The following is a 16,363-nucleotide window of genomic DNA, read 5'->3' as shown; positions in this document are numbered from 1 at the left end:
AACGTGACATAGAGAATATACAATATCTGTGAAATGAATATTTACCAAAACCTACGTTAAAAAAAAAATATATATATATATATATTGCCTAATTAAGTGGAATTCCATGAGATTTAATTTTTTTGGGGGGGTTAATAAAATCAAATCACTTACTTACGTGGTGGATAGCAAGCATATGGTACCTATTATTCTGAGAGGTGGCCCAGGGTGAAAACAAGCATTTGCAGAAAGAGGTATGATACATTCATGGACAATAAATCCAGAGTGAATTGCTTCACATGGAGCATGTGCTTGATATGTGCCCAAAAATAAAGAATGTGTCCTTGTCTGGCCTCCCTGAGAAGGAGTGATTATCAAATGACTTTTGAGGTTTTGGGTTTTTTTCCGATGCCCTGTGTATATGTGTATATTTTGGGGTGGAGACAAAGCTTTAAGAAGGGTACTCTTTAGTAGGGATTTCAGGCACCTTGAATTTATATCCATGATGTTCCAAATTGGGGGTCACCTCATACACAAACAGACCAGGAGGCCCTCTCCAACTGAGAAAAATATGGCACAAATGTTCTCTGCTGCACTAATAGGTTATTCTTCAAGTACAGTGAGTCCCTGGGAAAAGAAACATGGTTTAAATTCTTACTAAAATGTGAATAGCTGATAGACCTCCTTTTCTAATAATACATATTGATAGAGGGAAAGAGGAGTGAGGGTTCCATGGATCCAGACAGTGGCAGGGGGCCACAGAATGGATCAAAAGCACATGGGAAGGATGTAAGGACCACAACAATGAACTCTCTCTGTTACGGCCTCTGCCTTCCCATTTAGCCATTGGCTAGGTGTTCATTAAAACACAGACTTTGGAATCAGACCCCAGAATTCAAATCCCAGTGTGAATGCTTACTCCTTGTATGGCCTTTCTGGGCCTTGGCCTTCCCAGTTATAAAATGAAGATAACCATGACTTTGGATTTTTGGAAGATTGGAAGGATCGGAGGAGGAATGTGTGGTAAAGCATTGGGAGTGGTGCCTGGAGCAAAAGGGGCACTCCACAGATAGTAGAGATTATGGGGCAATGGCCTGCATCAAAAATCCTGTTGATGATTTCTGCTTTTCTCCTCCTGCTCTGTGGCCTTGCTCAAAGCACTTCACCTCTCTGAACCTCAGGGTCTGCCTCTGTAAAATGGGGGCACACTTCTTTACATATTAAAGAATGAAGGGCTAACATGCTCTATGGGCTGTAGTTTAAGGCACGGTTCTGAACCTCAAGTCCTCGCTGCCCTGACGGCACACCTCACAGAGGCACCCTGTAGGACTTCCGGTCTGGACATTGCTCTCATCCATCAGCTCACCAGCCCTCTGAGAGTCTGGTCCAACAGGTGGTATGGTTAAGTTAGCATTGACATACAAAGTGTAAGTGAATTGATTGCCGTTTGTAGGAATTGGCAACCCAACAGAATCCACTAAATTAAAACAGGAAGCACCTCAGTATCCGTGTTGCATTTTACAAAGCACTTTCACCCTATCGACTCACTGATCCTTTTGATGCTTGAGTGAGGCCACTGGTAACATCACCCAGGAGAGTGCCGTTCTGAGCTGTGACAGGTCATACTTACAGAAACTGCCTTTGCATGAAGTGCCGTGGCTGGAACCTAATCCTCAGGCTTTGGGGAGCAGGGCCGTCCATGTAAGCTCTCCCCCGCCCCACCCCATGGTGCCACGTGCTTGTATAATTTGTGTTGTCCCAGCAAATTAAGGAGTTCAGTAGTGGACGTCCCTCTGGGCTTGCTCTGCTCCAGACATCGGGTCATTAATGTCAGGAACCCACATGTTCTCCTTCCAGGATGTTCAAGGGCTGTGGGGAAAAGGGAACAAAAGCCCCAGGAAAGCAGGAGGGTCGGGGTGGATGGCGGAGGTGACCTGGGTGGGCATGAAGAACCATAGAAGAGGGAGTTGTTGGGCTCACTTGTCCGTCACTCATCCTGAGAGCTTGCTGAGTGTGGGCGCCAGGCCAAGAACAGGGGCACACACAGGGAAGAGTGGCCTCTGTGTTGGAAGGAGCGTGAAGGTTAGTTGGGGTGACAGGAAGATTACTGACATGCAGTGGGTGTTGTTTGTCTATCTCAGAGGACTGACAAAGGTCCAGAGAACTCAGAATTCCCTTTTAGTTCATTTTTCCTTGTCTGTTTAGGCAACCAAATATCAGTTCACGACAAAAAAATAGACCCACAAACAAATAACCCTGCAAATCCCCTGGGGGCCATTTTATCCCATACGAAGACCCAGTGCTTTTCCTGGTTGTAAGATTTCTCTTACCCGTTGTCAGATTTCTGTTTAAACATTACTCTCAAGAGAAGAATCCACCCCGAGTCTGTGTCTCCCAAACTGCCCGTGGGCATCTCTGGATGTTTCAACCGTTTGGCACTGGCTGGATCCATTCTTCCCATTTATAAGGGAAAAGGCTTAGAAAGCTCTGGAACTGCTTATGTCTTCTTTCTCATAATGTCTTGAAGTGCAAATGAATGAAAAATAGGCAGATTAAATGTCCCTTGCTACCCATAGGGACTTAACATTTGACAGGAAAAGCAAGCCTTGGCAGAACACTCCTGGGTTTATTCTGAATCCCAAAGGCTTCATGCTTTGGGCAGTGGTGAGGCTCCGCTGATGGCAGGTGTCCTCTTCATAGGAGTCTGTTTTGTATCAGTGCTTGCCACTGTCTCAGGGTGTTGGGAGGTAGGTGGAGAAGCTAACAATACCTCTGGGATGCTCACTGTCTCCACATGCATTCGGAGAAGACGTCTGCTGTGCACCTACAAATAGGATGATTCTATTATAGTTATTTACAATAGCAGTCATGTGCTTTGCACTAAACAGAGCCTGAGACAAGGATGCAGGAATGCAGTTAATTTAGGAAGGGCAAGGAATAGAAGGTAGACTCTGAAACCCGGGCTTTCTAGTTTGGGATGCTACTACCCACTGCCAGGCTATAGATTCAAATTAACTGCCCAGACACAGCACATGACTTTGGCAGAAGTGTCCTGAAGTAAGGTAAGTGCTCACCAACCTCCAGGAATCAGGTTCTGTGCCAAATCCCAAAATATCTAAATGTGTATGTGTTTGTGTTGCCTTGATTATGGAGAGAGAGGTGATGAGTCAGAGCATGGAAACCTGTTTGTGTCACAGGGATATTCTAACTCAGCTGTCATGGAAAGAATGGGACAAATGTCTGGATAGTCAAAACTGTTTTACCTTAAAATATTGCTTAGCAGGGAAGAGGTGGAATTATGTTTGCTTCTGTTCCATGCGCCTCCTCACAACCAACAATATTGAGCCGGGGAAGTTTGGGGAATGAAGGGAAGCATTGGACGTCTGCATTAGGAAAGCTAACTTAGTGGCCAGTCTTCCTGTGCTTAGGAAGATGATGCTCTGCGTTTGCTTGGTGGGCTTTGAATATCATTGATTATTCTGTTTTCCTCATTCATTTCTCCTTGCAGTCATTAGTGTGCTGAACACCAGTTCTGCAGCAGTCATTATGCCAGATGTTGGTGATAGAAAGAACACTAAGTCCCCGTTCCCGATGTCTGAAAATCTCTAGTACATTCAGTGAACAGTTACAGTCAAGTGTGAAATTAAAGATAGAGATTCTTGTTGAGTGTTCTGCAAATCTAGAGGAAGGACATATAACCCAACCAGAGGGTTTGTGGGGGCCTTCTAGAAGGAGGTAGCATCAGCCCTGATTCTTAAAGAATGAGTAGAGTTCAACCAGGTGGAAGGGGATGAGGGTTCTTGAGTGCAGTGAATACAGAAGGTTGGAAGCATGCATCAGGTGGAACTAGAAAGACAGGCCCCTTGGGGATGGCACATGGTTGCTCACACTGCCAAGAACCATATCCCAGGGAAGTGAATTCTGAAATGTATGGTAGCTATAGCAAGACTGAAGGTAGGATTACCTTTGGGGAAGGATACCTTGGAGCTATATGACTTGGGGGTGGGCAGTGGGAGAGACTCAAGGAAACCAGTGAAAGTCCATTATGAGGCCTGAGCCAAGAGGAGGGTCCTGTTGTGGGGGAGGATTCAAGACCAGTTTGGGAAACAGCCTGGGTGGATGTGGAGGTTGATGCAGGGAAGGAGGATGGGTCTGAGAGAGTGACCAGGAAGGAGCAGGTACCCTTGACTGACTGGGAAAGTAGGAGGAGGTGATTGTGGTTGTAGATATGGGGTGGGGGATGGGCAAGACAAGAGAGAGGGAGATGCCATGCCCTTCACCCTGTGGCCTCTGTGCATGCCTGTGGAGACCTGGCAATTGGTTCAATAGTCAAAATGCAAAGGGCGTTTTCACTTTGTGGTGATTTACAAGCATCTACATGTCAGTCTGTAGATGTCAGGTGGCTTTCTGGATCTACCAAGTGCTCAGTTTTTTCTGTCCTGGATTTAACTGAATTCCACTCGTTTGAATGGTGTTGAAATGAACCACAACCAAGGGTGAGGTTAAGACTCACCATATTTTCCTGGCTAGAAGGCACGGGGCTCTACTGCCTTGATATGGACAAAAAGTGGGAAAGAAGTCCCATTCTCACCACAGTTCAGTACATTCTGGCACCAAAATACAGCGTGAGACCTGTGCACCTGTGTGGAGCACCTGTTCTTTTCTGGGCGATGTAGGGCTCCTATAATTGTCCTTGCCACTCCGTGAAAAGCAGGACACATCTACCATACCACATCAAGATGTTCTGGGCAACATGAGAGGCTCACCCACTCACCCACGTCAGAAATGGAGACTGCTGAGTGGTAAAGAAATCCTAGAGGGATTAGTGCTCTTGAGAAGGAGCAGTGATGGGGATGTGGACTAATACGTACTGAGGGCCCATGATCTAAATGCTCAGCTGTATCCCATGGTAAATTACTTTGTAAAGGCCTCCTTGGTTTCAGTCTTAGATTTGAAAGCAATAATGCACGCTAGAATTAAGATGTTGTTTCTCCTACTTTTATAGGATAAATAAAAATCCTAATGCATGGGCTACACTATTTGGAAAATTTTACTTTATTTATTTTATGTACATCTATGTTACCAAAAGGATTTCTCTCTCTCTCTCTCTCTCTCTCTCTCTATATATATATATATATATATACATATACATCTATCTATCCCTCCATCCTTTTGAAGAGTCAGTATACCATATAGATTTGGGTGTTAAAGGATTTAAGAAACAAATTCTCTAATTTCCCTTGGGGGAAGGCCCAAAATCTCCTTGCCTGCCCTTCGTCATAAACAAATGTGATCAGGAAGGATGGCTGAAGCACAGCAGGTTGAGAAGAGGACCCTTTGCTCCGCGTTGGTGTTGGAAGACTAAACCATGGGCTCCTCTGTTGTGTGTTGAATGAGTTTCAATGTTTCAGAAATCCATGTCTAGATCTCCCAGACATCATAGGTTTTAATTTCCCCAGATTTTTATAAGAGGCATCCACCCTCTGAAGAGGATGAGGAGAGAATTATGAGTAGGTCTTTTAAGGAAATGTGTAATCTCAATATTGGGCAGAGTGAGATGTTCTGGAATTGCTGCTCATTCCATTTTAGAAGCAAAACCAAATGGAAGTGCAGCTCAGTATTTTTGGCTCAGCTCCCTGGCATAGAGCAGGTCATTCTTGGTGTGGAAGGGCTCATGACTTGAGTAGCTGAATTTTCCAAATTGTTCACTGTTTAATTAAGCCTCTTTAAACCTCCCTAAATACCCCTCTAAACACAAGAGCCTTTACAGCTGTTTGATATTTTGGATGGACAGAATTCTAAAATATGTTATCCTCTCTTTAGCCTGGCGATTAAGAGCATGGGGTGTGGAGCCAAGCAGGTGGGATTTGAATTCTGACATTGGCCTCTGGATTTAGATCTGTACCTGGAAATCAGGGGCAAAAATGCCTACCTATGAGGTTTAAATGAGGCAATATCGGGAAGGTGCTCATCATAGTGTTGGGCAAATGGTGAAGAGTTAATAATAATTGACTATAGTAATACATGGTTCTTAATGATACTAACACGATGTGATTAACTTCTTGAGGTCTCACGTTGTGAACCATGTGTTTCCTGCCATGCTTGGAATTTTTTGCCTCCAGAACCTCTTCTTTCTTCTGAGCTCTCTTCCCAGGCTTTCATAGAACAGGAGATAGACAGATCTTAGGGCTGAGCAGAGGCAAGAGAGGCAAACTTGACCATCAAGGAATGGTGTGGCAAAGCCATTCACAGCTAGATGATTCCAGAAGAAAGTGGTTTGGCAGAAAGAAAACTGATAACATTAGTAATGAATCTAGTAATGGAACCTATCAATCGTAGGGTGCTTATCAAATGTTGAGGGCTCCAGAAGATGGTTCACCGGATTCCCACTCTCACTACTACCGTCCCCATTTGCCTACAATGCAAGAGTCTCAGAGGGCTTACATGACGTGGACAGTTAAGCCAGCACCAGAGTCTCTAGGGGCTTGGTTCTCTTTTGGCCAGTCCCCAGTTCCTTCGGTGACTCTCAGTTTCCCACCCCCTCCCCACAATAATCTCTTTGGTGTCTGACCTGGGCCTGGAGCTCTGGTCTTGTACCAGGAATCTGGAGGACTCTTCCGTGGCATGTTGCTTTGGGGGCATGCACCTTGGTAGGAAACAGAGTTCTCAGGCCAGGAGGGTCCTGTGTGGGAGAGAGGCGGGTCAGCGTGGCCGTGGGGAGTCCCCAGTGAGAACAGGCACTCCCAAGCTCATAAAAACAAATATCTCTCTTGGCAGTTCCGGCCTCCGCGGAAGGACCTCCAGACACCATTACCAGCTTCCAGCAGGTTTATCTCTGGAAAGGTGAGCGGTGGGGCAGAGGGGCTGAGTAGGACACAGATTACACCAGACTGGCCTCACCTCTTGTTCATGGGGCACTCTGCTCCCCAGAGAGGAAACTGTAGAGATTTGCTTTCCAAATGAGTGCTCTTTGTGGCATAGAAGGACCTGACTCTCATCAGATAAGATACCAAACCCTAGAAGACATGTGTAAAGGGTAGAAGCCCCAGCAAAGATGGGGGAAGGAAGCATGGCTTCCTGTGAGATCAAGTTCACTGACCCCGAGCTGCCCTTCTTCCTGGAAAGGAGATCTGAGGCCGCTTAGGCCAAGGAGGCACTTTTCCAGGGGACTCAGCCACAGGTGCCATTCCCCCTGAGGTCACAGTGAGGGGATGCGTCCCCCTGTGGTGATGACATGACCCTGCTTAGAGGTAGGGCCCCTGTGGGTGCGTGGAGCAGGTTGGGGCTCCAGATCAAACCCGGATTTGGCATCTCCTTTCTGCTCTATTTGTTCTCCTCCGAATTTCCTGAGCATCGCCCAAGTGCCTACTCAGTGCCAGGACAGTGCAAGGCGTTTGGGATGAGTCTAAATGGGATGGGATGAGAGAGATGGGTGAGGCACAGCCTTCACCCGTAGGGAGTTCCAGCCTCGGGAGGCAGTGGGGGTAGCCGACCCGTACAAGCCATGGCTGTGGGACTAGTGGGAGGAGGGGAACGGATGCCCCCCACTGTCACTTTCCTTCTCTTCCAGGGATCCCTCCTCACCTTTGTGGGGTTGCTTAGAGACAGGACAGTGCCCTGGGGTACAGTCACTGGGTGTGATTTCTGGTTGTATTACTCACTGCCTTGCGGCCTCATGCACATCAGTTACACCCCTGTAGCCCTTATGGGCACCATGACCATAAGAGTGCTGGGCACACAGAGCTGCCTGAGCTCGGGCAAGTGGTCCAGTGCCTAGTGCAGCCCAGCCGCTACCCCATGCTGGTGGTGGGGAGGATGGATGGAGGGCACAAGGAATAAGGAGGAAGAGAGGGGAGTCTGGGTGGCTCAGTGGGTTAAGCATCTGCCTTCAGCTCAGGTTGTGATCTCAGGGTCCTGGGATCGAGTCCCGCATCGGGCTCCCTGCTCGGAGGGGAACCTGCTTCCCCCTCTCCCACTCCCCCTACTTGTGTTCCCTCCCTCTCTCTCTCTCTGTCTTTTTCTGTCAAGTAAATAAAATCTTAAAAAAAAAAAAAGGAGGACGAGAAAGAGGAACAGGAGAAAAAGCAAAAGAGGGTCCCACGATATTCTTATTTTAAAGTGATTTAAGGAGATTATATACTTTGTTTCTCATTAGCCGTCCTTATAACGTACTATAAAAGAGGATGGCGTTTTATTCATTTTGCAGACAAGAGCAGCCAGGTGTGGAAAAGTTCAGTGAAATGCCCTCAAGGGTTCCCCAGGGTGGGACCCCAACTCTGGCTCCAGGTTCGGTGCCTCCTGATGATCAGAAATGTCTGACAAATAAGCCGCCAGCTGGTGAGGGATTAAGGACTTGCTTCTCCTGAGGATATTTGCCGCCCGGAGAAAAAGCACCCAAAGGCTTGTCTGATGCCCTCTTCTCCCCAGGGGCCCACTCTGCTTTCAAGGAAGATAAGTTCCCACCTTGGAGATTTTATTTAATTTTTTCAAATTCTGATTCATCTACTTTCCCCCTGAATATTCTGGGATGAGTTACTTCGTCTCTGTGCATCTCTGTTTTCTCAGGAGTAAGTGGCCATCTTACCCCTCACCCTCATGGGGCATTGTAAAGACCAATGTTTATGAACCCATCTCATTAGCTTTGCAATGAATCATTTCAATATCGAGGACAGTAATGATTCTCTTAATGAGAGGTTGGCTGATGTGCCCTCAAAGGCCAAGAAGTACAAGTCTCTGCCCCCGGATTTGTTCCAGACCCTGTCTCGGGCACCTGGCTGTGGACCGTGAGGATTTCCCACTTCGCCATTTCCTTGACAAGAGGAATACCTCCCTTTTCTCACCCCAACATAAAACAACAATCTTTTTTTCCCTCCTAGATTCTGACATGGGGTCTCGATCTGAGTCTCTGGGATGTGGAAGAGACATGGAGCCAAGGCCGTTGTCTCCAACAGACACAGGTACCAACCGCAAAGCCTTTTTCTACACAGGGGTGCCCGGCTGTGGAGACAATATGGTGATGTCCCGCGTCTGGTCCATGCTCAGACCCGTTAGCATCCCTGCCCCCTGTGGCCGGGGACCACCCTCTCAGCTAATCACTTCACAAACACAGACAGCTCCTCAGAGGGGCGACTGGAACCGAAAGTGCAGCGGAACCATTGCAGAGTCATCACTGCTCCTGGAAAAGGAAATGACCAGAACAGCAAACCCCAGCAAAAACGATTAAAGATCAAGCTTCAGCTGACTGTGGTCAGTGAGTGTAAACGGAATGTACAGATTCTGGCACTGTTCAGTGAGGGAGATTTCTAAAGAGTCCTTGAGAAAGGGTCATTTTACTCAGTGGAAGATACAATGCATACGTTTATAGGGACAGAGTGTATGTGCTGAGATGCTCTATCCCTAGCATCTGCAGTTGTTATTTCTTAGGGGGAGATAAAACTCAGAGTGGGAGCAGGGAGGAGGGGGTAGAAGGAGAGGAAGGAGGAAGAAGGGGGAAGGGAAGAGGAGACTCAGGAAGGCAAGGGAAGGGTAGACAAGGGAAGGGTAGACAGGGGAAGGGAAGGAAAGGGAACAGAATGGAATGGAGCAGAAGGGAATGAAACAGAAGGGAAGGGTAGATGGGGAAGGGAGGGGAACAGAAGAGAAGGAAAGGGAGGAGAGGGGAAGGGAAGGGAGGGATGTGAAGGGGAGTGGAGGGGAGGGGAAAGGAAGGGAAGGGAAGGGAATAGACAGGGGAAGGGAGAGGAGAGGCAGGTCAGTCTGCCAGCCCAGGGGAACAGCATGGCACCATGGGAGGAACGCCGCACTGCAAAGCAGATAGATTAGGGCTTGAGCCACTTTATTTGCCACTTACATTAACAGCATGGCCAAGAGTACTTTGCTCACCTTCTAAGAGCCTTGATTCATGTGTAGAATGCACCTCACTTTCCACTAAGCCCATTATAGCCCATCTGGGTGAAACATCTGGCACGTTGCCTGGCAGTTACCAGATGCCATCCAAGTCACAGGTTCTTCTGCTTTCTGGGGCTTCTGTCCAGCTCAAATGAGAGAAGGTGCAAAGCCCACCCCAAACGGGGCACATCCCACAGTAGTCTGGCTGTTGTGAGTTCATTCTGCATTCGTAGAGTTGCAGGAGCCAAGGGCCGTGCCCTGGTTTAGACTACAGGTTCTCAGGCCAGAAGAGCAGGCTTCAAACTCCAGCGTTGCCTCTGTCTGCCTGTGCAACCCTGAGTCACCTTCCCCGGCCTCAGTTTCTCCCTCAGTAAATGAGAGAGAGAGCAGTCCCCATGAGCCAGGGCAGTTGTCAGAATTAGAGTACGTAATCCTGAAAATTACAGGGGCATAGAGAAGGTGCTCAAAAATTGGTGGCTGTTATTACTTGGCAGTCGTGGTATTGGTGATACTGATCCTAGCACCGAGCCTGGCTCATAGCAAGCTTTCTGTAAAGTTCTGTCCCCAGTCCTCTCTCTTCCTGTGTTGGTCGTCAGAGAGCAGGTCCCTGTTTGGTGGGGAGACTAGGGTCAGGGTACATATTCCTGTCCAGTGCCCTTCTCAGTGGTGTCTTTTGCACTTTGGGAGGTCTTCCGGTAGGAGCTTTCGTTTCGCCAGCAGGGTGGTGGAAGGAGTGGGTGGGCGTACAGGAGGCTGCCCTGCCTCCCTCTCAGTAAACCCAAACGTAGCTGGGTTTCTTCTGCACAATGACCTGGACCCTCCCCTCTCTGATCTTTGCCCGAGCAAGATGGCGGGTTTGTTCTGCCTTGGCATCCTCCTGAACACGTGGTTGGCATTCAAGTTTATCTGCGGCCAGCCATTGATTTCCTGGTGAGCAAGGGTGAGCTCAACACTCCCCGGGGAGGGGAGCAGAAGGGAGCAAGCGCCCCTTCTTGAGCCTCCTGGTGGCAGGCTTTGCATTTGATGCATCATCTTGCCAAAGTCAGGGCAACTCTGCAGACTGGTCTCATTGTTCCCACTTAATCAATGAGACACATAAGGCCCCAGGTGCCTCAGTATCCCCTGGTTAAGCCAGTCCAGCACTAACTGAGCAGTGCCAGGATTCAAGCTGTGGTCAGCTGCCTCTGAAGCCCGGGTTCTTCTAGAACACCAGCCACTCCTTGGCACAGTGTGGGCTCCAGAGCTTAGTCCTGGTGACCCACGGCTGGTGGAGCAGATGGGTTTTGGTTTGATTTGCAGAGCAGACTTTTTTTTTTTTTTTTTTTTTTTACTGAGCTGGTATTTTTAAGTTAGGAGATTTTATATAAAAATTGAGATTTTAAGCTTCTCTAGGCAAAAAGAGAGGACAAGCTCGGCAGCACTGGTTTCAGATTTCTGCCTGGCACCCGTCCTCTGAGCTGAGGTGAGCTGCCCTTGCCGTCAGGGGCCCAGCTCTCCCGTTGGCCCCAGGCCCTGCCTTGAACCAGGCACTCTGGCTGGCCCCACCTCCCCTGGCACATTTGTGTCTGGGGTTCCCTCACTTAAGCCATGCTATGGAGAGGGGGCAGGTAGCCAGACCACTCATGACAACGTACAGATGAATGACTTCGGGGCGATTCTGGATGTTCTGTAAACTCCATCATTATACCCTGTGTCAGTACACATCTATGGAACCATCACACGACTCCCACAGGAAGGACCTCCCCCCCCCAAGTGCCCTCACCAGAAGGGGAGCTGGGCCCTGTGCCCAAGACCTTGGAGGGAATCAGGGAGAATAGACCCAGCTCAGCTCGGTTCTCCCTTTCTCAGCTGATTACATTCCTGGGCTGAGGAAGATAACGCCCCTGCAGGAGTCACCCCTTTGATCCGCTCTGTCTGGCCGGGCCCAGGGCCACTTCCCTGCCTTGTTTACCTGGCCTGTGCACCTCTGTGTTCTTCTGAATGGCCTCCCTGTTCAGGGCACAGTGAGGAATTCTCCCCTTTCCGCTCCAGGTCACTTCAGTTAGTCTGAGTGCTTGAGACACGCAGAGGGGAGCCAGCAAGGAGAGCCTCCTATCTGGCCCTGTAAATGGGCCCCAGCTCAACTCCATGAACTGTGTCATGTCCCCAGAGTAAGCACCTCTACCAAGTCAGAGCTCTCATGAGGGGCAGAAATCAGCCCTTCACCCCTGGGCCTGGAACACTGGGCCGCTCAGCACTGGAGAGCCTCTTTATAGCGCTACAGAACATCAGAGAAGGAGGGAACGGCATTGGCCTTGAGGCACGGGAGGACTAGGTAGGTGGGGAAGGGGGGTAAAGCATGGAAAGTAGTACTGGGGCAGCAAGCAGTGTGGCAAGGCTTCAGGAGTGTAAGTTGAAGCAATTGGAGATAAATCTTAAGATACGGTAGAGCCTGGACCAAGAAGGAAGCTCGGACTTATGTCCTGTGGGCAGCAGGGCAGTCACAGAGAGCCTTCAGCCAGTGATCATGGCGCATGAAGATACAAGGAGAGACTAAGGGATAGTCCAGCTGGAGCTTTCATGGTTGGGGGTCAGAGCAGAGCTGAAAGCTGTCTGAGCAGATGAAGGCTGCCATTTGGGAGAGAGCTAAGACTTCTGTGTGGCTTCAAAATATAGGAGCATCAGTGGTTTACAGTGACAGATTTGACTCCACAACTTCTTAACGGTGGAGTACGGTGCTGTGGTCAGCCCAGACATGTCAAGCAGGCTGTGGGGGCAACAGACAGAAATCCTGTCTGTTGGAGCCAGATGGCTCCTAAGATTTTTTCCAAATGAAGAGTCTAAGAGTTTGCAACTCTGTAATTTTTAGGACTGTCTGAAACCTTCTGAACTCTTCCTGCCTGGCTTGACTCCCAGCCCTATGGCCTCCAGACATGTCCTGAGTTCACACCGCCAAAAGAAAGTGTGTGTGTGTGTGTGTGTGTGTGTGTGTGCGTGCACGCACACGTGTGCACCAGTGTGTGTGTGTGATAGAGAGAGAGACAGTGGTGGTGGGAGACAGAAAGAGAAACTCATTGTGGAGATAAAGCAAAGGAAGTTGACTGTCTCCTTCCTTTTTAGATTTGGCAACAGACCTTTTCTCCCCTGTGGACCTTAACCAGGTCACTGTCAATGGAAGCCGATCCCTGCCCATCCAGTGGCATTGGCTTTTCAAACATGTGTTTTCACCTCAGCAGGCAAACCTATGGTGTCTGTCTCGTAAGTATCCTCTGACCTCACCCTTCTCCTTCTAGATCCTTTGATCAGGCAATACAGACCTGGTTAACAACTCTTGATAAATAGATATGATGAAACTCAATGGCATAACTCAGGGATCACTTCAGTATTGTACCATCAGTAATACAGAAGAAAGAGAGGACATAACCTATATCTTCAAGAAGTTTATAGGATAGACAATCTCTACTTTACTCCAAGAACCTATCATCCATCCATCCATCCATCTATCCATCCCTTCATCCATCATCCATCCATCCCCCATCCATCCATTCATCCATCATCCATCCATCCCCCATCCATCCATTCATCCATCATCCATCCATCCATCCATCCATCCATCCATCCATCCATCCTTCCATCCTTTACTCAATAGGCATGTGCTATGTTTAGCATGTGCTATGTTCTAAGCCTTGTGTTTGACCTTGGAGATGAGAAAAAAAGAAAATGAATTAACTATGACCCCTCCCTGTGAAGGAGCTACCATACACCAGTGGGAAAGTCTGACATGGTAGTGGGAGCAGGCAAGATCATTCACAGAGTTCACAAAGTTTTTACGGTCCTGTGGCCTTTGGTTTGAATATTTCAACTACCTCTGAGATGGTCCTGGGTAGATCCAATGGAATTTTGCCCTGCGTTCTCCTGCATTTCTGTGTGTACAACTCACTCCTCACCCTGCTAGACTCTGCTTTTCTTCAGAGCCACATGGGCTCTCAGTTTGATGGAGAGTCCTCTCTCCAGCTAGTAGAAACCCAGTATTTTTTCTTGGGATTTCCAAACTTGGTAGTCTTGACTGTCTTGGGTCTCTGTCCTCCCAGGAAGAATCCCTACCAGGCATTTCTTCCTTGTAGATCCTGTAGAGTTTCCTTTCCTGCAGGCCTCCCAAGAACTAAAACCCATCACTCTCTTTTTTACAGGCTGTGTCCAGGAGTCCTCTTTCTGTCAGCTGGCAGAGATAGCAGACAGTGCACCCTTATATTTCACCTGCGTCCTCTACCCAGAGGCCCAGGTGTGTGATGATGTCATGGAGTCCAATCCCAAGGGCTGCAGACTGATCCTGCCTAACAGGCCAAAGACTTTATTCCGGAAGAAAGGTGAGTACTTGGTGGGATCTGCACAAAATGCTTTTCTGGTGGGCCAACGGGCTCTGTGGCTTTAGAAATATCCAGATTAACTTATTCTTTTTAAAATTAGAGTTATTTATGCTCCTTGTAGCAACATGAAGCCATTTAGAAATGCATGAAGCTGATGATGGAGAACAATCCTGTTCTGCACTTCCACTCCTAGGAAAAAGCCACTGTTAATGCACATATGAGTTAAAATTCCATTTCACTGTATATTACAGAAAATGCCAGCAGTAGCTTTAACAAGGTAGCAGTTGATTTGTTTCCTCTAAAGACATTAATGACACTATTTTGAGAGGGGGTGTTTTTCCCCTTGTGCAGCCTCTATTTCTTCCAAGATGTTATCATGCTTCACTTACTGTTCTATCTATGCTGTAGGTCTCTCTCAGATATCTGGTGACCCTTGATTTTACACTCCAATATAAGAGAGGGGCCCCGAAACTAATTGGCAGGCTTGGAGTATGTAGTGAGAGCTTGCTGACTTGAAGTTTCCCTGTAGGGTAGTCTAGTTGGGCCACACTTTGGGGAATCCCTCAGATCATTATTTTTAAGTCTTTCCTATATAGGAATCTTATAATATCCAGGCTGGGGCCATGAACCTGGCTGCTATTCATCTGGACACCAAATTAGATTAGAAGATGAGAATCTCAACCTCCACCATGTGGGTGAGCTTGAACAAATCCCCTAGTTTCAGTGTGGGACTCCCACCATGATGGGCAGTCCACCTGCTGCACCCAGGAGATCATCTCTTTTTTGTATTCTCCGGAGAATAAACCTTCCACCTTCTTCTCTGGTGGGGAGAGGACACTTGTCTCCTGTGCAAAAGAGAGGAAGCCATCTGGAGACCTCATTGCTTCTTAAGGAAATTTCCAGCCTATCCTAGTTTAGTCCACCTTCATCCCAGTGATGCCAATGCTTAAACTTTTGGGGATTCCAGAAAGTGCATAAGGTTGTTTCTTGTTCTTGCACAGAAAATTTGAGGATTCAGCTTTTTTAGTCTACAAATTCAACTTCGTATTCTTCTGTGTGCTTTCTAGATTCTAGAACTTTGTTGATCTATCCTCTCTTCCATTTTCTTTATCCTTGTGGGTGTGAACCTTTACGAAATTCCCCTTACTGTTATTTTAGTGAGATTTGGGAGGAGAGCAAAGGGTAGGCATGTGAGTTCAGTATGTCATCTTTAATTGGAAGCTCTCTATCTGATATACACACTCTCATCCTCATATTTTCATAGATACGATAAGGTTCTTCCTAAATAATATAATTTCTTTTTTCCCCTGTATAGTTATGCTGAGAGATAAAGTGAAGAACTTCTACACTCGCCTGCCATTTCAAACACTGACGGGAATTTCCATTAGAAACAAAGTGCCCATGTCTGAAAAATCCATTTCCAATGGGTAAGCTACTTCAGTCCCCTCAAGTATTTATTATTAAGACTTTTCTATATCCATGAAGGTAATGACTTAATATCAATTAAAGGCACACAAAACACATAAAAAACTGTAAAACCCAAAGCAAAGAGTGGGAAGGTAATGAGGAGGTGACCATACCTAAAAACCATGGCTAAGTTAACAAAACACAAAATTTAGCCCTGAATCCCAAGTCAGCTGACACAGAAGGGAAACACTGACCCATGTCTTATCAATTAATAGCAGTTATCAAGCACTGTAATAAACTGAATCAGCCAAGTCTCACTGTGTTGTATGCAGAATCTGGAGAGCCAGTAGAACCTTCAACAGGATCACAAGCTTATAAGGATTTTTAATTTGACTTATTATTTTTAAAAGTATTTTATGATATATTTAATTAGTTAGCTGTGATTTACTTGTTTTAATTGAAGGAGACATTTCTGTCAGCCCAGTCTATGGATCTCACCCATCAGAATCACTAAGAGGACTTTTTACAAACCATATTCCTGGGTCCTTCCCTGGACCTACTGAATCATCATTTTCTGGGATGGGGCTCAAGAATCTGAATTTTAAGTAAGATTGTCCTCCTGGTGATTCTTTTCTGCTTTGGAATTCGAGAGGCTTTGGTCTATGATCTTTTGGTTTATGAAGTGTTATTGATTTATGAAACTGTGTCATATTGCTGGTATTGAAGATTTGCTTCGGATAGTG

General features: G+C 47.2%; 1 protein-coding gene across 1 annotated transcript in view; it reads left to right on the top strand.

Annotated features, from left to right (window-relative positions):
* TG (thyroglobulin) overlaps positions 1-16,363 on the top strand; it is a 233,512-nt gene that overhangs the window by 71,163 nt on the left and 145,986 nt on the right. The window contains exons 29-33 of the mRNA XM_046016730.1: positions 6,757-6,822; positions 8,856-8,936; positions 12,967-13,104; positions 14,037-14,213; positions 15,529-15,640. Coding sequence (XP_045872686.1) covers positions 6,757-6,822; positions 8,856-8,936; positions 12,967-13,104; positions 14,037-14,213; positions 15,529-15,640 — 574 coding nt within the window. The remainder of the gene's footprint in view (positions 1-6,756; positions 6,823-8,855; positions 8,937-12,966; positions 13,105-14,036; positions 14,214-15,528; positions 15,641-16,363) is intronic.

The sequence above is a fragment of the Meles meles genome, chromosome 1 (assembly GCF_922984935.1).
Source record: "Meles meles chromosome 1, mMelMel3.1 paternal haplotype, whole genome shotgun sequence".
Lineage (NCBI taxonomy): Eukaryota > Metazoa > Chordata > Mammalia > Carnivora > Mustelidae > Meles > Meles meles.
The sequence above is the reverse complement of the archived record's forward strand: the minus strand, read 5'-3'. Positions and strand labels throughout refer to the sequence as shown.